The 22,870-nt window shown below is 39.6% G+C and overlaps 1 protein-coding gene across 1 annotated transcript; it reads right to left on the reverse strand.

The window, feature by feature from the left end:
* Window positions 1-8,509: 8,509 nt before the first annotated feature.
* LOC147623018 (alpha-(1,4)-fucosyltransferase-like) lies at window positions 8,510-11,104 on the reverse strand. Its single transcript, XM_086821038.1, has 3 exons — window positions 10,124-11,104; window positions 9,542-9,715; window positions 8,510-9,442 (listed from the first exon to the last, which is right to left on the reverse strand). The coding sequence occupies exons 1-3, from the start codon at window positions 10,628-10,630 to the stop codon at window positions 8,873-8,875; spliced, it is 1,251 nt and encodes a 416-aa protein (XP_086677164.1). The 5' UTR covers window positions 10,631-11,104; the 3' UTR covers window positions 8,510-8,872.
* Between the last annotated feature and the right edge of the window lie 11,766 nt (window positions 11,105-22,870).

Below are 22,870 nucleotides of genomic sequence, written 5' to 3' on the forward strand. Positions count from 1 at the left end.
AACTTGCATGAGGCATGACCACTACCAAATGGTGCAAAGGGCTACATTAGATGGATAGTGGGGTAAAAGGAAGGAAAATGCCAATGTTTTAGGAACTTTTGATGGATTGTTTGTCCAGTGGAACCTAACATGGAAGGCATTGAATGTATTCATAATGTCTATCAAGATCCCATGGCAGTTGGCATTGTGGTAGTGGATGTAGTAGCACTCAAAACATCACTTGGGATTCTCACAACTTTTAAAGAGTCTAATGTCCATTATCTGTGATCTTTTATAGTTTATACTTGTGGCATTTATTTTAAGAAAACAAATGTGGCGTGATGGAAATATGCATGTTGACTTCAAGGATGAAATGGACACTTTTAAAAGTGGTGCCATCTCTAGTCACTTGGTCAGCAAAGAAAAAGAGTTTAATGACATGAGGCGCTACTATGAAAGAGTAGTAAAGCCAATAATACTAGACAATGCTAATGCTATGTTCTAAGATGATGAGGAGAATGATGCTAAATGAAAATGAGGATGGGTTGGTATTTAAAAAGAAACAAAATCTTATCAAACAAGCTATAGAAGAGTTCTGTAGAGAAGACGAGTATGTCTTTGATGTGTTTGCATCTAGAATTGTAGCAAAATTGGCTATAGCAATCCAACAAGAAGATGGCTACAATGGTATTAAGTGTGTAAGAGAAGAAAATAGTGGAATCCTTGTGTTGGCACTATGCACAAAATAACATAAAAACTAGTGTGTAAGAGAAGAAAATAGTGGAATCCTTGTGTTGGCACTATGCACAAAATAACATAAAAACTAGTGCTTGGGCATGGATCACTCAAAAAGAGACACATGATAAGGCAAGTGATGCAAATTTATTGAGTGGTGCTTCACAAGCTCTAGCCCCTATCATAGAGACATCTAGCAAAACTTAGAGGCCCACCTAGAGGCCAATATTGATAAGATTTTAGGAAAGGAGGCATTAAATCATGTGTTTAAATTGTCCCTAAAGAAAATATGTTTTTTATAAATATTATTTTTAAACCATGTTTTATGTACAATGCTTTGAGTTCTTTAAGTCAAAAATATAGTTGACAATATATGTGTTTGAGTAGTGTTGTCTATTCTCAAGTGAAATAGTGCATCTCTCTTGTTATCTAAATTTAGTATAAAGAAAATTCAAACAACCCATATTTATTTCAAATAGATTACGGCAGTGAAATATATCAGCTACACATTATGACTCATGTTCAAACCTTAATACCTAGAGATTTAGAGTGAAGTCTAAATCTATCCTCAATCATCCCTACAAAAAAAGTCAAAGAAATTTAATTTAACATTTTTTGTAAGATATAATTTCTAAAATAAGATTTGTTATTTAAAAAAATAAAAATATTTATGGCAGTGAAATATATCAGCTGACTCATGTTCAAACCTTAATACCTAGAGATTTAGAGTGAAGTCTAAATCTATCCTCAATCATCCCTACAAAAAAAAGTCAAAGAAATTTAATTTAACATTTTTTGTAAGATATAATTTCTAAAATAAGATTTGTTATTTTAAAAAAATAAAAATATTAAATATAGCTGACAATAGACTTGTTTCTGCAGTGTTATCTTTTCTCAGGTGGAACATTGTGTCATTATCTGATTATTTCCTAATGGAATGAACAAGAACATAACTAGGGAAGGAGGACATGGTGAAACTTCGTGTGCAACTTCGAGCTCATCAATAGACTCCAACAGATCAATCTCTCGAGGGAACACAAGACACACTCAACTAACAACAACAAGTACAATTTGTGCTTCACCTGCTAGTACACAAGTAGTGAAATTACAAACAATTCCTCCAGTGTCTACAACACTAAAAGGCACTGGAGGAATTTTTCCTAATGGAATGAATAAGAACATAACTGGGGAAGGAGGACATGGTGCAACTTCGAGCTCATCAAGAAGATAGGCTCCATCAGATCAATCTCAAGGACACACAAGGTATACCCAACTAACAACAACAAGTACAATTCGTGCTTCACCTGCTCATCTAAGTAGTACATAGTTAGTGAAATTACAAATAATTCCTCTAGTGTCTACACTAAAAGACATGAAAGCAATGGCATGGAAGCGATGCACTATCTTGAGCAACTAGGGTATAATAAAAGTTTCTAAAAAAATCTGGCCTAGGATTATTTGTACATTCAAACATGCAAGCTGAAAGGACTTTGTTACACTATGGTGGAGGGTCAAAATATTCTCATGCTAATTGATTAGAATTATGTGCACTAAAGCCTAGAGCATAAAAATACTCTATCATTAAGGACTCTCATGTGGATCTTGAGGAGGATAGAGCATAAAAATACTCTATCATTGAGGACTCTCATGTGGATCTTGAGGAGGATAGAGTATACATTGTTGGTGATGTGCAAGATGGAAATGTGGCACGTTACATAAATAGCTACAAGGATTGCAAAGAAGAGTTAATGTGTGCTTAGTCTTCTCACCGACATTGCCTCCCTATCTATAACTATGGGAAAAGGAATGTCCATGTAGCTTATTCTGGCTACATTTTATGGTATATCACTCTATAGAGGATATTTGCTAATTATGATTTGCTATACAGGATATTTGCTAATTATGATTTGCTATAGAGGATATTTGCTAATTATGATTTCTAATGTAATGTCAATTATAATTTATGTTGTTTCTTAACACCACCACTTCTAAGAGGCTTTCAATGTTTCCATATTAAAAATATTTAGTGGTACAAATGTTGATCCAAATATATTATGGTATAAAGATTCTACTAAATTCATGTGTTGCATGATATGTGAGAAAGGATGATGCTCGGTACCCCCATCTTACCTATTCCAAGTGGTGAGATGTTTGAGATAAATAGTATAGCATTTATGGCCATGCGTCAACTATACAAGGTGCTGGTCTTGGGCTATTTGTGCACACTCCTCTCACAAGAAGTATAACTATTCTCCACTACGGAGGAGATAAGTATTGTCACGATGATTGGAAGGAGTTGTGCAAGGTATATCCTAGGGCTTTGAAGTACTCATTTCAAGAGGATCCCAAGGTATATTGTCCAGATGATATGGTGTAAATTGTTGGTGATGTAGAGTATGGAAATGCGGCAGGATATATAAACAGCTCTCATGGCATGAACATGAGACCAAATATATGTTACACTCTTGTCTCGAAATTAGCACCTTGGTGTATAGCATACATAAATGTCAATTTAGTTGAGTATGGCTACATATGTGTTGAAACCTTATGCAACATTCATGTCGAGGAGGAGCTATTTGCTAGCTACGAGTTTCTCTGGCGCTATGTACATTTTACATTGATAATTGAAAGATTATTCTTGTATGTTTTCATATTGGATTATATTTGTCTCTTTTTATATGGTGTGTTTTATTGTGGTTTCAAATGCAAATTGTTTATTTTTAAGATATTGCTTTGAAAAAAAGTTGAGGCATGAGAAAAATCTTTGTTGATCATTTCTGCATGCACATGTAAAGAATGGCCCAAGGACCATTCTAGAATTCACTAGATGTTGACACAAGAGGGTGGAGAATGGCCCTAGGGCCATTCTACCATACACAATGTGATTTGGAATGGGCCATTATAAAGCACATCATGGATGGTTGAATGGCCCTAGGGCCATTCTTTCAAGCGCATCGTATAGTTAGAATGGCCTTGGGTTCCATTCTACCATTCACAATGTTGATTTTTTATGCATGCACATGTAGAGATTGGCCCTAAGACTATTCTAAAATTCACCAACAATTGAAACAAGAGAGTAGAGAATGTCCCTAGGGCCATTGGAAGCACAATGTGCTTTAGAATAGCCCTAAGGCCACTCTACCATGCACAATGTACTTGAAAGAATAGACCTAGGGATGTTCTAAAGAACATCATGGATGGTAGAATGGACCTAGGACCATCCTTTCAAGCACATTATGCATGGTAGAATGGCCTTAGGGCCATTCTAAAACACATTGTGCTTGCAAGAATGGCCCTAGGCCCATTCTACCATGCACATTCTTGATGTTTTATGCATGCTCATGTAGAAAATGGCCCTGGGACCTTTCATCTTGATGTTTTATGTGATGCTATTGAAGTTTTGGAGGAGTCAGTGTTACTGGCAATAATGAGAGTTGTACAATACAAGACATGTCTAAGAAATCAATGTTGACTGTGGTGTTGGATTTGAATGGATTGCTATTGAAGCGTTGTATTCAACCATCATCGTTGCATCAATCCACTATGTATGGTCCAAATAGATATTTTTTACTCCAGCCTGGATGTATTAAATTTTTGCAAACCCTTTTTGAAAGATGTAATGTTGGAATCTGGTTAACGGAAGTGGAGGATAATGTTTTTTAAATGGCAAGAGCTTTACAAAAAAAAGCAAGGAAAATACTTCCTTTTTTTGCCATTTGGGGTTAACATGCTTGTTACAATTATGAGAAGAAGAAACTGTTAAGGCCAAACAGTCTAGGTGTCAAGGTAATGTTTAAGCCATTGGAGAGAATGTCTAAATGTGATCCTAGTAGGACCGTTCTTGTTGATGACTATCCATATAAAGGATGTGTTACTCCCGCCAGTATTGCATCTTCCCATCCAAGTTTGATATAGATAAGAAGTCTGACAACATTCTTTTGGGGGAATTACTGCCTTGCTTGATGCGACTTAATGATGCTGAGGATGCATATAGTGTGATTGACTTTAATCGTTATGTGGCCAGCTCCTGGTGTCGAATGAACATGAATGGTTTAACCTTGTTAGTGGTGTTGTTGATTATTGGAAATAGTATAATGCAAAATGGTCACAATTAAGATTCAACACAGTTAGAATTCCTCTTGCAAAGCAATTACAAGACATTTCTGAGGGTAATGCAAAAGAAAATTTTATTGATACCACTGGTCAAAGAGGTGATAAAGGAGCAACGTGATTGGTGCAAGGAGTATGCAAATCCTTAGCCGTAGTTCACCTCAACACACAGGAGATGAAATACGAGATATCCAGCTAAAAGAACGTTCACACATTTCTAGCATGAAGGCACCACAATTGATTTCGTTACATGGATAACATGAAACTTCATCAATGTTACATGGTCCACCGACAAATAATTCAATTTTCCCCACGTATGGAATAATTAGATGGTCTGCATCCTCTCTTTTTTTGTCAACCTACAAAATGCAACAATTAAGTTGGTGGCATTGGTTTTGCATACCAAAAGGTGCACATACCAAGGCACAAATCTATGTCCTACTATTATATGTCGGTGGCTATGGTTTGCATACCATAGCATGGTATACCAATGCATCTATGTCCTACTATTATGTTGGTGGAAATGGTTTACATACCATTGCAATGGCATACCCATGCAGCTATTAACACCTCCCACCCATCTCATTCTATGCATATGATTTTGAATATGGGATAAACTTTGTCAAAATTCGTAAATTTCTCTGGTTTTTCCACAATGAGATGCACATAAGACCTAAACCCTTATCTCACATCATCCCTAATCTCTCTTTAACATCTAGAATTCACTAAAACACCAACCTTGCGCTAATATCTTGTTATTATAATTGAGACTTAATTATTTACTAATCATAATTAAGAAATGCAAAATTTGATTACTTGTTTTGCACAATTTCATTACTAATCACAGTTAAGAAACGAAGAACTTGATCACTGGTTTTGCATACTTTCATCATTTGAGTGTTTATCCTAATCATCTGCTGGCATATTCAATATAACACCATTATTATTCTTTGTAATGAGAAACTTGTAAGGATGTAGCTTACGAATACTTAATTAAGTACCAATTCTGATTTTTAGCTCATGAGAACAAGATTTTTATCTCATCACCTTATGCATATTAAGAGCTTAAAAATCTCTTGATTGTAAAGCCTTGCACTTCTGAAATATTTCTAAGTCCTCTATCTCTACCATCTCTTGCATATCACATTGCATGGCTAGTTGTCAAACTTCTCAGAGTCAGCAGACCCGAAACAAGAGAGTGAGGATTTTGAGGAGGAGTCTATGCCACCTCTCACTGCATGCAATGGGATAAAAGAAGAAGATGGAGGAGAGCTAAAGGTTGTCCATGTTAAGACAAGCATCACATTCATGAAAAGACAAAAGAAGAAGATGGACGAAAGCTAAAGCTAAAGCCAGGCAACACGTGAGTGGAAGAGGGTAGAACCTTCACAATTGTGCTCAATCATCATCAACAGAATGTGTTGGTGTTTTGAGGGACTAGATGTGGAGGAATGAATCTTACCATGGGAAATGGACATCAAAGGTGCATGCAATACGTGTCCAATCAACTATTGATGATCGATGTTTAGCCTCTTGTGTGCAAGGGTTATCAACAAGGAATGCCAAGCTCTTGGTGGGACTGCTTCACCTCCGAGTGCTTCTCTCAAGTGCCCGCACTCGAGGCAGCTGCAAGCTTTGTAGTAGGTAGTGCATCCGGAGAGCAGCCATGGCCAACGTGGCTATGCCAAAAACCCCATCTTGCAATGCTTAGACTCGTAAAGAATGGAAGAGGAAGGAGAAGGAAGAGACTAGAATATCTGAAGGAGGAGATTGCCTTCCCAAACCCTGAGCAATGACATGCCCATCCATATATGCACTCATAAAGGGTTGCAAGGGAGAGAGAGAAAATGGACGGAGCACTCACTTCTGTTGTATGAATGGGAATAATCTGAATAAAACATGAGAATTTGACTATTATACTTCATGTTTCCTCACTTTTATAACACATGAGAAGTTGACTTTTATACTACGGAAGTGTTTTCTCACTAGGTTTCCTCAGAGTAAGAGACCCAAGGTCGCCCATTGCTAGTTTTAGTGCTTAACCTTGTTCGTCATTGGTGACTCTACCTTGATGGCAAGGCAAGCCAATGGTTCCACTCGCTTAAACCAGTAATTTTAAATTAGTGAAAACCACACAAAGCAGCTTTGATGACGATTCAGGCCATTCCTCCTAGAGGGATGTCATAGAAAACACCCTACCTAAACCCCTACTCGATAAGGGAAAATCACCAATGGATCAACCTCAAGTTCGCTAAGGTACCCTAACCCTATGCTAGAGAAAGATAAGTAACAGAGGCTCAAAAGTTGGTCAAAAGAATCCATTATGTTAGAGAAAGCTCAAGTCAAGGAGGCCCAAAAGTTGGAACCAGTGCTTGAGCAAGTGGTTCAATATTTTGAACTTGAGTCAGAATCCAAATCCAAAACTAATCCAAGTGGGTTCAATATCGTGAACTTGAGTTACAATCTAAATCCAAACCTAACCCTAGGATTTTGCTGGAACGTAGTGGAGAGGGTGACAATTCCCTTCACACCTTCCTGTAGGTGGAAACACCTAAAACCAAGACTCAACTTATGAGACCCTTTGAGCCATACATGATAGTGCTTGATCCCTTAATAGACGATTCTAACAAAGGTACAGAGGGATGCTCAATTTTCGTGTGATTGGCACGATGGACCGAGAGATCCCTTGATCAAGGAACACTCCTCGTAAGAGGAGGTGCATATTCCTTATACTATTGCAGGTCCTAGCCCACCCACTGAGTGAATATGAGTACCAACATAGAGACATCACTGAACTCACTACTTTCTTATCCTCCCAAGTGAGTGTTGGATGAACGGAAACCTACAAGAACGCGTTGAAGATCTAGCTGATGATCTTGAATATGGGAATGTGCGTTAGGAAATTCGAAGCATGAATTATTTGTGAGGTGGAGAGATTACCAGAGGGAATGAAGTAGAGACCGATAGGAGAATGAGGAACGCCCAGCCATTCAAGAAAGTGCTTGCTTGAGAGGCGCTTTCAACAAAAGAGATCCATAGATAGAACTGAGTTTGTTGCCATTAGGTTTGGGTGTGGAGACATGAAGTGGAGAAGAAGAGTAGGCTAAGATATCAGATTATAACTTGGTTTGCAGACCACCCAGTGCAGCTTTACTTGTGACAAAGTAAAGAGAGAAATGCGCAATTTCCACATAAAGGCAAACCATTTATACCATACACCTAAGACTTACGATCTAGAGTTCGATCTTGCTAGTAAGTTGTAGAGGTGCTATTTAACACATGGACTCATGTCCTATAGGCACATGTGATAGAGTTAGCTCTTGGACTCAAGCCCTAGATGTTCTAGCACACATATATAACTTACATTGTAGATAATAAGATCAATATGAAAGTCTTTAAGTTGGTGAGAAATAGTTTGAAGCTATTATGCTTTGAGAGAGAGAAGCCTTTCAACATCATAGCCAAGCCACAGGACCACATGATCAGACTGGGATTTCAAATCCAAGATCTCTTTGATTAGGAGCCCGGTACGAGAGAGAGAGAGAGAGAGAGAGAGAGAGAGATTATCATGTTATTTTAAAAAAAGCAAGTCAAATTACACTAAAACCTCTTAAATCTAGAGTATAGCACGCCCACATAGAGAAAAAGGTACCCACTAACTGATCCAATAAGCTAAACTGGAAAAAGACAGAAATGTTCGCTCCCACATTATAAAATGATTCTGAAGTAAAAACTATTCACAAACTTCAGTGTGATGTGTTAAATGACTAAGCAGCTGATGTGCTGAGGTCGTATTAGGAGTTCCAATTCAACGCCTCACTTGAAGCAAACTTCAGCCTGTTTTTTAACTTCAAAAATTTGTGTTATTTGAAACTCGTGTGCTACCATACAGCATGTCACATGTCATGGGTTTCACATTGTAGCCGCCTTATGTATTCATGCAGAGGCCTCATTAACAAGTGGTATTGAGCTCGTTGTTCCAGTGTATACCCACCACCGGGTGTACCAATATGCGCCATCAGACGCACTTACTATCCTAGAGATTCTATTACAAACTTGTGGCGCTCTTTCCTCCAGCTTTGCTGACTATGGCACACAATCTGCAAGGAAGAGAATCAAGGCTCACAGCCCTTGTTCGATAGTAGTTTCCCATCACTCCACATCGTCGCCACGCATGGTATCCCGCATACAGGACTGGATCAGTCGCCACTTCCTTCACATACGCTGCCAAGCTCTCGAGTGTCTTAAATTTTGAACCATCAATTATAGAATTAGGAGGGACCAGATCCCACACATTCGGAGCACCAAAGTAGATGGGGATAGCCCCTGCATCTAGGGCATAGAAGAGCTTCTCTGTGATATAGCTCTCTGTCCATGTATTCTCAATGGCCAGTACAAACTTGTAATGAGACATTGCACAATGCAAGTGGTAGGCCCAATATGAGTTGTCGCCATAACTTTTCGAGCATTCTGGGTACATGCTCAGTAGCGCATGTTGGCCACCTACATTGTTCAAGCACTTGCCAAATGAATGGTGTGGCAAGTAGGAGAGCAGCTCCCTTGCAACCGAATCTCTGCTACCAAGGCAGCGAGATGAAGACCAGTAGACCAGAATGTCCTGGTATGCCAAAACCATGGATCAGCACAAAAGCTATCAAACTTTCCTACACTACAGCCGGTCAATTAGCACTGTCCCAGATCTCTTACACTTACTTACATTTCTCTTGATTGATGAGGTAAAATAGCTTCTATGGATATGAAAGGAAGCCCCTGCATACGTAGCCTGCACCGTGTCACCCGCATGATAACCGATGAATATATCTTCAAACCCTGTCTTCTTTCTTCCTGCTTCTAAGTCCATGTAGGCTCTCAAAGGCTCACCTTGGCGTCTCTGAGGACCAAATAATTCCGTAAGCAGCATAATGCAAAAAAATATCATGGGTTACAATTTCCTGAACCCTAAGCATTCCAAACCCAGAAATCCTAATGACCCAATTTCCCCTCGTCTGATGATAATGGCTCCCTATGACAGCCTTGCCAACTGGATCATCCACAAATAGCCCATGTACAGTCAGCTAGAATAATGTGTCTATGTCAGGAATCTGATATAGAGGGTTTACATAAAGACGAAAATTTGCATCCCAGAATCAGATCAAACAATGGTGGAAATATATATAAAATCTAATCAACATGCAGTCATCAAAAAACTTGGCAATTAAAATAAACCCTGCCCACAGATCTCACAGCTAAATGAGGAATTTAGATGAATTGAGTATTCAAAAGGAGGAGAATTGTGTACCTGGCGCGGAGGGGTCACAGTTTCATAAAGTGCTACATCTGGGTTATCAGCAAGCACCTCAGACTTTGTCCACATGCATGTGAGGCCACAATCACATGAATAGAGGTTCTGAATGTTGTCAGGAAGCCATGTCCATTCCTTCACAAGGACAGCCACATGCTTCTGCTTCAGAGACTGGCATGAGATGAGGTCAGGGTTTTGCAGGCTAGGGTTATTTGGGTTGATTTTCTTCTCATTTTTCCGAAATTCAGCACAGCCCACTTGGGCATCCCACTGCTTGTAGGCATCAAAGAGGTCTGTGAAGCTCTGGTTCAAAGGCAACCCACGTGATGATGATGATGAGGATGATGATGATGATAGGTTCCTGGCCACCATGGCTGGGAGGGCATCAAAAGAGCTGAAGAGGAAAACAAGCACGAAAGCGAAGAGGGCGGTGTAGCTTAGCCATGACTTCGTAGAAGCCATTTTCCAAGCAATTAATGATCTTCTGCACCAGGCCCTCATCATGCAGAACTCTGTGTGTGAAATACACCCAAATTTGGCTTCACTTTGATGCCAACATCAGCCCTAACAGAATGATCTATAGTGCGCTCTTTGGCTTACGGCGAAGATCCCAAATTCGGCTTCGATTGGATGCCTTTGATGGCTAAATCTGAAGTGGGCGCTATGGTTGGCGCCTCTGGCCAACTCTGTAGTGGGCTCTAGAGATCTCAAACACCATGAATCCGGCACAACACACACACACACACACACACACACACACACAAACTTGGTGAAGAAGTGCTGTTGAATTCTGATGCAGACCACAGAGAAACTTGGTGAAGAAGTGCTGTTGAATTCTGATGTCCCTCGCCGTCCTCAATGCTCACGCCTTCTTGGTGGTTGCTTTCGAAAATTATCAGTGCTATTTAATTGGATGATTATTGTTATTGTTGTTGCTTAAAAAACCGTGCCAGTTGCCTTTGACGCTTCTTCCTGCAGACTTTCTATTTTTACTGAACCTTAGAATCATAATTCTCAAAAAAAACATTGAAAATTTTGAGAAGGTTTTACCCTTCTCCCATCTTTTTGGGGAAAATTTTTTAATTTGAATCGGCTCTAGATTAAAATGAAGATCTTGACAAATATGGTAGCATGTTTGACTATCCTTATATATATTTAGCTCTTTTCCCTCTTTATATTGCCCTACCTTTGGTTGGGGAGAAAGAAAGAAAATCATATAACCTATGAACTAGAATGCTTGGGTACCCTTATCCTCTTGATGCCTGTGCGTTGTCAATGTAATTTGAAAGAACATGTGTCCTTCGGTTCACGTATAAACATCAAGCGCTTGAATGAAGATGGACATTGCAACCCATACCATTTTTGCACAGCAAGTCCTCTTCTTGGTATGCGTGTCTTTCTCAAGTTTATATGAGCACCTTATAGAGCTCGAACGAGCATGAACATCAAGCCTATGATTATATTTGATGTGAGGAATCTATGGACATTGACAGAGATCTCAGGGTACATCACAAGGTTGATAATTCCAAATTCATTACCACATTTAAATCTGAGTTACACGACGTCATTCATCAAGTCATAAGATTTTCGTGCTCGTTTGTGTGAGTGAAGTTTTTTTTTTTAACAACCATACATAAAGTATGGCGGGGAGTTGGCATAGTCCTCCTCAAAATTTTATAAACATAGGAGAATGTGCCCTTCCCCCGTTTCCCAAATAGTACTTTTGATATTGAAAGTGGACCAAACACTTGCAGTGTTGAAGGTGACCATTAGTCCTACGTATTAATTCATGATACAAAACTCATTTTCAAATGTGGTAATGAATTTGTAATTTTCTAATTTGCAAGGTATTTTGAATACCCATCGAACATAAGAACAAGCTTCAAGCTTATCGATTGCGGATGCCAGTCTAGCATTGCTTCCAAGTATGCTTTCAAATTCATGTTCATTCAAGCATTTCAAATATGCTCTACACTACACCCAAGCAGTCACACAAAACATGATAAAGGAATTAAAAAAAAAACAATCTTGTTTTGCAAGCTTCAGAGCATGGAGTGCACCTGGTATTGATGATGATGATGTGTGTAGATCACGTTGTTGACTTGGCTAGATCACGTTATTGTAAATGCACCAGAAGTCCTCGAGGTGGAGAAGACAGGGTGGAGGGAGCTGCCCCACATCTTTTGTTGCTTGGACTTGGAGTCTTGACTAGAGAGAGCGAGAGTGTGCATGCATGCGTGTTTAGTTTCATATATGAGAGAGAGAGAGAGAGAGAGAGAGAGCTATCCGATCTGAGGAGCAGTTCTGAACTGAGTTGGAGCAGAAAAAGCACCAATGTTTGTGCTGCAGTTGAAGAAAGATGAAGACTCTCAAGGCGCAACAACAATGACCCCTGCAAAGCCTGCTTTTTTTTTTTGTTTGAGAAAGAAAGGGTTTGCGTACATGGCAACAAAGGTGAAAGAGTTCTTGGTGCTTCGAAGAAGAAGATACCTTCTCTATTATAAATAATTCTGCATTAATGGCAAAGACTATCACCCCCAACTTACTAGAGGCTATCTAGGGATCATCATAGAGGATGATCAGACGTTGAATTTGGAGAGAGATGTAGCAGCAGACAAGACCTCTGCTTTGCACTTCACACGGGACTGATTGTAGAACTTGTTCTTGCTTCAAGTCATTCGATTGACCTTGTTGGCTTCTTCGTGGAGCTCATGTTCGATCTTGGACTTGAGGAACTCCACCAAGTAGGCGTTAGCGACGCTGCTGCGCATGGCAAATCTTTGGCCCAGGCATTTTCAGTGTTGTTCTTTGTCATGCTAAATCGCTCTCCGGCCATCTTAGTCATATGTTGCGTCCAGCCAGTGTGGATGGTGGGGTAGCTGCCCAGCACCACTCGCAAGAAGGAGGAGTGCTCTTGCAGTTGGCGAGAGCACACTCTGGGCACTACAGATTGCAGCAGTAGAGCCTTGGAAGTCGATGTAAACCACATATTGAAAATAGCTGATGACCACGACCAATGGTGATTTAAGGTTACATAATACTTTCCACTAAGAGAGGACGTCATCCTACAAAATGAGGAGCACAAATGAGGAGCACAGGCAGGTGTTGGAGGCTACGTGTTGGAGGCGTGGACATAGGTGTCGGAGGTGGGCGTGCAGCTGACACAAGTGCTGGAGGCAAGGGCACGAGGCACCGCAGGGGGTGGGTTCTTGTTTCTTTTAATAGAAACAACCCATGTTAACCCTTTACACATGGCGCCTCTCTCTCCCTTTATATTGTGAGCTTTTTGAGCTATTTTTAGGGAGTTATTTTGATAATGTAATTTTATTTATATGATCAATTGAGTTTTTTGAGCTATTTTTGAGATTTATTTTCAATTTTAATTTTATTTACATGCCACGTGGTTTTTTCTCCTTTCATGCTTTTTTGCAAGGATGTTAGGCTACACAAGGTAAACACAATTCATATCATAAACACCATGTCGGTTTTGAGCTTAAATCTATGGTCTAGCAATAGAAAAAACATCCTACTTATTGGCTAGTAGATCTATGATGTGAAGCATCAAAAACAATCGTTTGGATGTGGTTTTTGTGTTCATCTTGGTTTGGACTCACAAAAATCATCGACAAGGGCTATGATAGACTACCCAATTGTCATCTTCCTTTTTGAGCTACTCTGGCTTTGGCTAATTTTGCATTCTTCTACTTAAGTTGTATTGTATATTCGTTTGCAATCCATAGCTTTATGCCTTCAAGATTGTTAGATTGTTCTAGAACCCTTACCAAGTTTGATACAATAAGTAATTACTGCACAATTACTTCTTGTTATGAAATATTAGCTACCAATCAATCATTCCCACGGCTTCACGCAATTGAACATCCAAGTTTCCTTCCTCAACTCCATCAATGTACCATCCTTTGGATAAACCGCACATAAACCGCACAACCAAGTTTAAATGGTCTTCAATGGCCTCAATTCACTTTCCTTGACTTTGTCTATGACTTCTAATTTGGTCTATTGTTCACAAATCTTCCTTGACTATTGCCTTGATGCTACTAATAGTCTCGTGCATATCTTTCTTCATCTCTGCTTTCACCTTTGCAACATTTTAGTGTGTCATTCACTGGGCTTGCTTGGTTTTCTAGGGTCCTGATACTTCATGAAGTTGTTGCATTCCCTTCTCGGATTTTGTGATTTGTTTAAGCAAGTAGATAGACCACTCGCTCTGTCGTGGGTCTTCTTGGTGGCAATATAGCTCCCACAAAAGGATTTCGACATGCTTGAAAAAAGATGTGTGTGTACATCCATTTAGTTAGGGTGTGGATAATGAACTTTTTTTCTTTTTCTTTTTTTTGTGGTGGGGATGAAGTTGAGATAGTCCTATTGGATGGAGTCGTGTAGGTTGAGTCCAGAAGTTTGCAAACTAGAGAAGGCCAAACATACTGGGTTTTCACATTGCTTTCGTGTGGGCAAAGAAGAAGAAGGAGAAAGAGGACCATAGGAAAGATCAGAAACAAAGTCAAAGGGAAGAGGAGAACAATCAAGAGAAGATACTAGGTGCTCACATTGCTTTGGTGGGCAAAGACGAAGAAGGAGAAAGAGGACCATAAGAAAGATCAGAAATAAAGTCAAAGGGAAGAGGAAAACAATCAAGAGAAGAAGTAGGGGGATGGTCAATAGGCTGATTGGGGGGTCTTGGTTTGCAGGAGGTTTATATGGTGAAAACCATGAGGATCTGTGGCTAGCTCCACTCCTTTGCCTCCTTTCTCAAGCTGTCACTAAGAAGTCTCTCTTCGTACAAGGACTGTTACTCCTGGTAGATGGTGAAAAGGGTTTAAATGGTGAAAAGCATGAGGATGGAGGTAGGGATGGGGATGGAAAGCCAACTAGTGCAAGTGCTACAAATCTTGAGGGTTCTCTATGTCCTCCTCTTTGTCTTTGTCATCTCTTCATCACCATTCTTGACTTGGTCATCGGGTAAGGTTAGTGGGGTAGGCCACATGGATTTCTATAATGGTGGACTCTGTGATTGGAGATGTTGGTAAACAATCTGGTACAAAACTATTATTCCCATAGGGTGCAACCTTTCCAAGACATGGAGGAAAAATCTTTCTTTGGCCCATTGGTGGCCTTTACCTTAAAGGGAGGCATTAAGCATAGCTTCATTGGCTAGATATCTCATTGAAGTTGGGGGATCTAGCTTGATGAAGCCATCTTCTTCTGAAAATCATAGAATTTCATAGGATATCGGGCAAAGCTGATAAACTTGAGGAGGATGGGGTGGGATGGGAAGGGGTAGAGGTTAGCAGGGTCAATAAGGTTGAGCTCTTAAAGATCATGGCCAAGATAAGGTGAGTGGTTTGGTCAACATAAGAGAGGAGGATAGAGAAGCTAGTAGAGTTAGGAGAGTCGAGAAAAATGTTGAATGGAAGTAGAGAGAGGTTTTTGAATAGTACGGTTAGTGTTTAAAATGGGGTACACCTAGACATAGAGACGGAGTCCAGATTGATAGCCATAGTGTTTGAAATGGGGTGCGGTTAGACACATGGGTAGACACACATGTGGGATTCAAGATTGATAGCCATAGTGTTTGAAATGGGGTGTGGTTAGACACATGGGTAGACATGCGTGTGGGATTCAAGATTGCTAGTGTTTGAAATGGGGCATGGTCAGACAAATGGGTAGACATGCGTGTGGGATTCAAGATTGCTAGTGTTTGAAATGGGGCATGGTCAGACAAATGGAGAGATTCGAAATTGGTGGCTATGGCCATGGCGACATCAACTTTTCATTTGTCTTGTTCCTTAAGACTAGAGGGTTGATTTTCTTTGGATTGGGCTACATAAAGATCTTTGTAGTCCTTTGGCAATAATCACTTATTCTTTTGGGTACATGAGGGCCTTTTAGGTTGTTTCTTGTTGTCCCTTTCTTATAGTCCTTATCATAAAGCTAATGAAAGTTTTTAAGCACCCAAGTTGCCTCAATGTTTGGAGAAGGTAGTGGTTTCTTTGTTTGTCTCAGTTCGGAAGATTGTGCAAGACTCTTGTGTACATCATTTTTTCCACAAGTTCTACCTTGCCTTTAAGGGTTGTAATTTTAGCCTCTAAGCCTATGTGGGCCTCCTTGGCATGTGTTAGCTCCTAGCTGTTGATTGCTTCATTTGACTCCTTGGCCTCCCTTAATTGAGTGCTCATCCTCTACCTTTGGCTTAGCTCAAGCTTGAGCTAGTGGTCTTTGGTTGTGATCTCATTGTATTGATATGTTATCAACTTCTTGGCGGTGTCAGTCACATGTGATAGTAGCTCCAACCATTTGGTGCCAGCAAGATTGGAGAGAGCCTCCTTGTATTTAGCATACTCTTCTTGAGATCAAAGTTTTCGTTGAAAGGAATAATGAAGGGAAACTTGCAATGTTGTTAGCTATGAAAAGCATGGAGACATACCAGTTTGCCTCATTTGATGTAAAATCTTGTATATGTGCTCTCAATATCCTTTCCCTTTACATCATCCTGGTAAGAAGCATGTTGTGCCTTGTCTTGAGTTAGTTGCATAGTAGGGGATGAAAAGTCCTCAAGGGTAAAGGTATCCTCCACACTTATACGAGAGTGAGTGGGTTTTGTTATGTGCCTACAAGGACTCCCTATGGAGCAAGATGCTATTGGTCCAAGGGTGGCACTCCTTTAGGGACTTCCTCTTGCTAGTAGTGCTCTCGTGGTGGTGCTTGGAAGCCCAAAGTGAAGGCGTCTTCTTCTTTTTGAGATAATGTGTATATCTATCTATCTATCTATCTATACATACATACATACATACATACATACATGCATGCACACACACACAAACACACACACACACACACACACACACACACACACACATGTATATATATATATAAGAGCCCAAAGTGGAGGTGAATTCCTCTCTTTTTTTAGGAAGTGTGTTATGTATGTATGTACACACACACACACACGCACACACTTGCACGCACGCACGCATGCACAAAATTATAATCTACAAAAGCTAGTAGATCTACGATGTGAAGCATAAAAGATAATCATTTGGTTGTGGTTTTTTAAGTTCATTTTGGTTTAGATTCACAAAAATCCTCAACGAGGGCTATGATAGACTAGCTACTTGTCTTCTGCTCTGACTTTGGCTATTTCTACATTCTTATACTTGAGTTGTATTGGATTTTAATTCTATGTAATCCATAGCTATATGCCTTCAAGATTGTTAGATTGTTTCAAAGCCCTAACCTTATCAAGTTTGATACAATAAGTAATTTATTACATGACTACTTCTTGTCATCTATCATTCCCACAACTCTTCAAATTAAATATCTAAGTATCCCTCTTCAGCTCCATCCATGTACCATCCTTTGGGTAAACAGCCACTCAAGTCTAAAGGGTCAATTGACTCAATTTAATTTCCTTGACTTTAGTTATGACTTCTATTTGGTTTGTTGTCTCGTCAAATCTTCCTTGATCACCACCTTAATGCTACTAATAGTCTGATTCATGTCTTTCTTCATCTCTACTTTCACCTGTGCACCATTTTGGTCTGAAGGTAATTGAGGCACCGTTTTGGTTCTTCAATTACCGGCCTTGTTTTGTTTTCTAGGTCGTGCTATAATCTTCCAGTTCAAGAAGTTGCTACATATTTTGTGATTTGTTCAGCAACAAGTAGATAGACCACTCACTTTGTCGTGTGATCATGGGTCTTCCTAGTCATGGTAAAGCTCCCAAAAAAGGATTTTGCCATGCTTGAAAAATAATTTTATGTGTAAACATCCATTTAGTTAGGGTGTGGATAGTGTAATTTTCTTTTCTTTTCTTTTCTTTTTGGGGTGGGGATGAAGTTAAGATATTCCTATTGGATGGAGTCATGTAGGTTGAGTTAAGAAGTTTGCCAACTAGACACGGTCGAATATATCGGGTGCTCACATTTCTTTGGTGGGTTGGTCATTAGAAGAAGAAGGAGAAATAGAACCATAAGCAAGATCAGAAACAAAGTCACCAAGGAGGAGGAGAACAATCAAGAGAAGTAGTGGGAAGGTTAGTATGCCAATTTGGGGGGAGGGAGTGTAAAAGGTTTAGATGGTGAAAAGCATGAGGATTGAGCTGGGGATGGGGATGGAGAGAAAACTAGTGCAAGTGCTACAAATCTTAAGGTTTCTATGTGTCCTTCTCTTTGTCTTAAGATTTGAGGATTGAGCTGGGGATGAGGATGGAGAGAAAACTAGTGCAAGTGCTACAAATCTTAAGGTTTCTATGTGTCCTTCTCTTTGTCTTTGTTGTCCTCTTTAAAGGTGTCACCATTCTTGACTTGGTTGTTGGTAAGGTTGGTGGGGTAGGCCACATCGATTTCTACAATGGTGGAGTCTTGGATTATAAGTGTCGTATTTGTTGGTAACCAATCTGGTTACCAACAAATGGTGGAGTCTTGGATTCTAAGTGTCAGATTTGTTGGTAACCAATCTGGTGTGCAAGACTAGTATGCCCATTGGATGCAACCTTTCCAAGAGACATAAAATTTTGTTGTGGCCCATTGGTGGACTTGCCCTTAAAGGGAGGCATCAAGCATAGCGCCATTGGCTAAATAGCTCATTGAAATTGGGGGATCCATCTCAATGAAGCCATCTTGTTTTGAAAATCCATACAATTAAGAGGATGAGGCATCAATTGTTAAACTTGAGGAGGATGGGTTGGGATGGGAAGGTGTAGAGGTTAGCAAGGTCGATGAGGTTGAGCTTTTAAAGATCATGGCAAGGGTGGGGTGAGTGGTTTGGTCAACTTAGTAAACATAGAGAGGAGTATAGAGAAGTTAGTAGAGTTAAGAGAGTCAAGAAAAATATCAAAAGGCAGGAGGAGAGAGAGTTTTTTGAATAATACAGGTAATTTGTGAAATGGGGTGCACTTAGACATAGAGATAGAGAGGGAGTCAAGATTGGTAGCCATAGTGTTTGAAATGGGGTGTGGTTAGACATAGGTGTGGGAGTCAAGATTGGTAGCCATAGTGTTTGAAATGGGGTGCGGTTAGACATAGCTGTGGGAGTCGAGATTGGTAGCCATAGTGTTTGAAGTGGGATGTGGTTAGAGACAAGGAGGGAGTTGAGATTGGAAGCCATAACCATGGAGTGTGGTTAGAGACTCGAGGGGGTGCACTACTAAGAAACCCTATGTATCACGTGCGTTCAAGAGGTATTTAAAAAACCCCTTACCTATGAAATTTTCATGAATAAAATGACCCCCTTTTCTTTATTCACTTACGGGTTTTTTTTCAAAATCAATTAGAAAAAACCCATACGTAAATGTATTTATATAAATATACCTTCAAATTTTAAATTTAAAAAACCCCTTCATTTGAACTCAGGTGGTATACTTACATATTTTTAGGTGAACCCCCTCAGGTTAGAGAGGGAGTCAAGATTGGGTAGACATAACCATGGGGTGTGATAAGAGACAAGGAGGGAATCAAGATTGGTAGAGTTATATAACCATGGGGCCATTAACTTTTTATTGGTCTCTTGTTCCTTAAGGCTAGAGGGTTGATTTTCTTTGGATCAAACTACATGAAGATCTTTTGGCCTTTGGCAATAATCACTAATTCTTTCAACTAGATAAGGTCCTTATAGGATGTTTCCCTTTTTATCCCATTTCTTCAAATCTTTTTCATAAAGCTCATGAAAGTTTTTAAGCCCCAAGTTTCCTCATCATCAATAGTTGATATTCTATTTGGAGAAGTTAGTGGGCTACGTGATCACCCTCTATGGAAATTACATTTTCTTTGTTTGTATCAGTTTGGAGGATTGTGCAAGACTCTCATGCATGCCATTTTTTTAGAACTTCTGCCTTGTTGTTGAGGGCTGTAATTTCAACCTCTAACTCTTTGTGGGCCTCCTTTGGCTTGTGTTAGCTCCTAGCTATTGATTGGTTCATTTGACTCCTTGGCCTCCCTTAACTGATTTCTTTGTTTGACTCCTTGGCCTCCCACCGCTCATAAAACTAATTACTTGGCCTCTACCTTTAGTTTAGATAAAGCTTGAGCTATATCACCTTCTTGGCGATATCAGTCATGTGATAGTAGTTCCAACCATTTGGCTCCTTTGGTGCTAGCAATATTGGAGTGAGCCTCCTTGTATTTGGCATACTCTTCTTGAGATCAAAGTTTTCCTTGAAATGACTAATGAAGGGAAGCTTGCAATGTTGTTAGCTATGAAAAGCATGGGGGACTGACCTATAGGTTTGCCTCGTGTGATGTAAAATCCTGTACCTTTAGTTTAGATAAAGCTTGAGCTATATCACCTTCTTGGGAGTATCAGTCACATGTGATAGTAGTTCCAACCATTTGGCTCCTTTGGTGCTAGCAATATTGGAGTGAGCCTCCTTGTATTTGGCATACTCTTCTTGAGATCAAAGTTTTCCTTGAAATGACTAATGAAGGGAAGCTTGCAATGCTGCTAGCTATGAAAAGCATGGGGGACTGGCCTACAGGTTTGCCTCGTGTGATGTAAAAGCCTGTAGAGGTTCTCTCTATCTCCTTTCCCTTAACCTTTTCTTGGTAAGAAGTAGCTTGTTGTTGTGCCTTCTCTTGAGTTACTTACATAGAAGAGGCTAAAAAATCCTAAGGGGAGTGAGGGGCTTTTGTTGTGTGGCACAAGGACTCCCTATGGAGAAAGATGCCTAAGGGTGACACTTCTTTAGGGACTTCCTCTTCATACTACTACTCTTGTGGTTGTTATGGCTCACCCTAACCCCCCTTGAAACACATCCAACAAGAGATTACCTAGTGAACCACAACTGTCGTGAGGCTAAAAAATCCTAAGGGGAGTGAGGGGCTTTTGTTGTGTGGCACAAGGACTCCCTATGGAGAAAGATGCCTAAGGGTGACACTTCTTTAGGGACTTCCTCTTCATACTACTACTCTTGTGGTTGTTATGGCTCACCCTAACCCCCCTTGAAACACATCCAACAAGAGATTACCTAGTGAACCACAACTGTCGTGAGGATCTTTCCACCAATGGCCGAGCACCTAACCCTTGAGGTCTCCAAGCTCTACAACTCCTTGAGAAGTAATTCCACTGCTCATCCCTCCTCTCACTTCACTCATACACACTCACTAGCATGCATTAGGGAGAGAGATTAGCAAGAGCAAGACTCAATTGCACAATGGGAGATTATGTTGTATTATGAGAGAAATTCACTTATATACATGGCCATAAGTGTTCACACTCATCATTGAAACTGTGGACGGCCAAGCACTTTAGGCTCATAAGAGGCCTAATGCTATTACAACAATGACTACTCTCATAATATATCCATGAAGTACATCACTTATTAGGACTTCATCCTACATGCTACCACATGCTCTTAAAGCGGGAATCGCCTTCAGTATTCCATTGAATCATTACAGACACCCATCCAAGTTGTAGCTTTGGACACCATTGCTTTATATCTTAAACGTATGACCCTTTGGTGTATCTACCTTGACTCCTTGATGTAAGATAATGGCAGTAGCTCTTGTTAACCCTAGGAATAGGTTAACATACCCCCCTTCTGGATGGCGATCGCGTCCTCATGATCACATTGAAGACTTTCGTGTGGGGAGAATTGACGAGCTTGTAGATGACTTTGATGTTGAGTGACCTTCAATGGTCTTTGTTCCTCTGGAAGGAATAAGAATGGCTAGTTAGTAACTGAAAAGGGTAGTGGTTTATAGGAAATTCATAACGGTTTCGGGGTGATGGGGGTTTTTTGAAGCGAATGATTGTGTTTTTATATTTGTGTGAGCATTATTTTTTGGGGGTCTTTCGCTCACTTTGTTTTTGGCAATCATAAGCAAGGTTACATGTGATTTTTGTTAGTGGGGACACTAAGAGATGTTAATAATGGGAGGGAAGAGAGGGAAGGATCCGGAGGAATGTAGCCATAACATTTTTGGCACCGTTGTTGGCTGGGGAGCTATCCCTTGGCTTTTTCCATCGTTTTTCCTCTAATCTACGCATTACCCACCATTGCTCATTATCTTAATTAATGGTTTCCCACAAAGATGTGGATTTGATGGTGATTTGTGTGTGATTTGGTGTAAAATAGCCCTCTTTTTATTTTGAAAAAGAATTCTTTTTTGCTTAATTTCTAGCTTAATTTGTTATTTTTATTGTTTTTAATATGGTTTTTAATGTTCTTAGGGCTTACACATAGTTTGTTTTAAGCTTAGTTTGCATCCATTGCATCAAACAATGCAATAGAATGTAATTTTTAGTGAATGTTTGCTCTCTTTAGTGTTAAACATAGAACTAAAATCATTAATTTTTGCTTAATTTGTGTGTTTTTGTTGAAATTGCTTGTATTAGAGGGTTAGCAAGCATTAGGATAGCTTAATCCTTCAAAAAATTCTCAAAACCATCAAAAAATCCTTGAATTTAACTAATTTCTCTTAATGGACTGGTTTTTGTCATTAAGAGTAAATTAATCCACTTTAAGGGACACAAATTTAGAAAATGTGTTATTTGGGATCTAAATTGATCATGAGTAGTCGAAATTAGTGTTTTGAGATCATCTAGATGCACCAAACACCTAATTACATCAATTTCTTCATCAATTGGAGGAATTTGACTCTCTTTGCTTAATTTTACCTTAAAAGAAGAGACCAAAATTAAGAGTCTAATTGATCTCATATTTTAGATTAATTTAAACATTTGTTGATACATATAACTTAGCATTCCCTTGCTCTATCTAATGATGTGCTC

The sequence above is a fragment of the Cibotium barometz genome, chromosome 27, assembly GCF_041138505.1.
Source record: "Cibotium barometz isolate CiBa-2024 chromosome 27, ASM4113850v1, whole genome shotgun sequence".
Lineage (NCBI taxonomy): Eukaryota > Viridiplantae > Streptophyta > Polypodiopsida > Cyatheales > Cibotiaceae > Cibotium > Cibotium barometz.

Coding starts and splice junctions, on each gene's coding strand:
- LOC147623018 (XM_086821038.1), bottom strand. CDS start 10,630: ATGATGAGGGCCTGGTGCAGAAGATCATTAATTGCTTGGAAAATGGCT. Junction 9,716..10,123: donor CTGTGACCCCTCCGCGCCAG/GTACACAATTCT, acceptor TTTGGTCCTCAG/AGACGCCAAGGTGAGCCTTT. Junction 9,443..9,541: donor CCTCATCAATCAAGAGAAAT/GTAAGTAAGTGT, acceptor TTGGCATACCAG/GACATTCTGGTCTACTGGTC.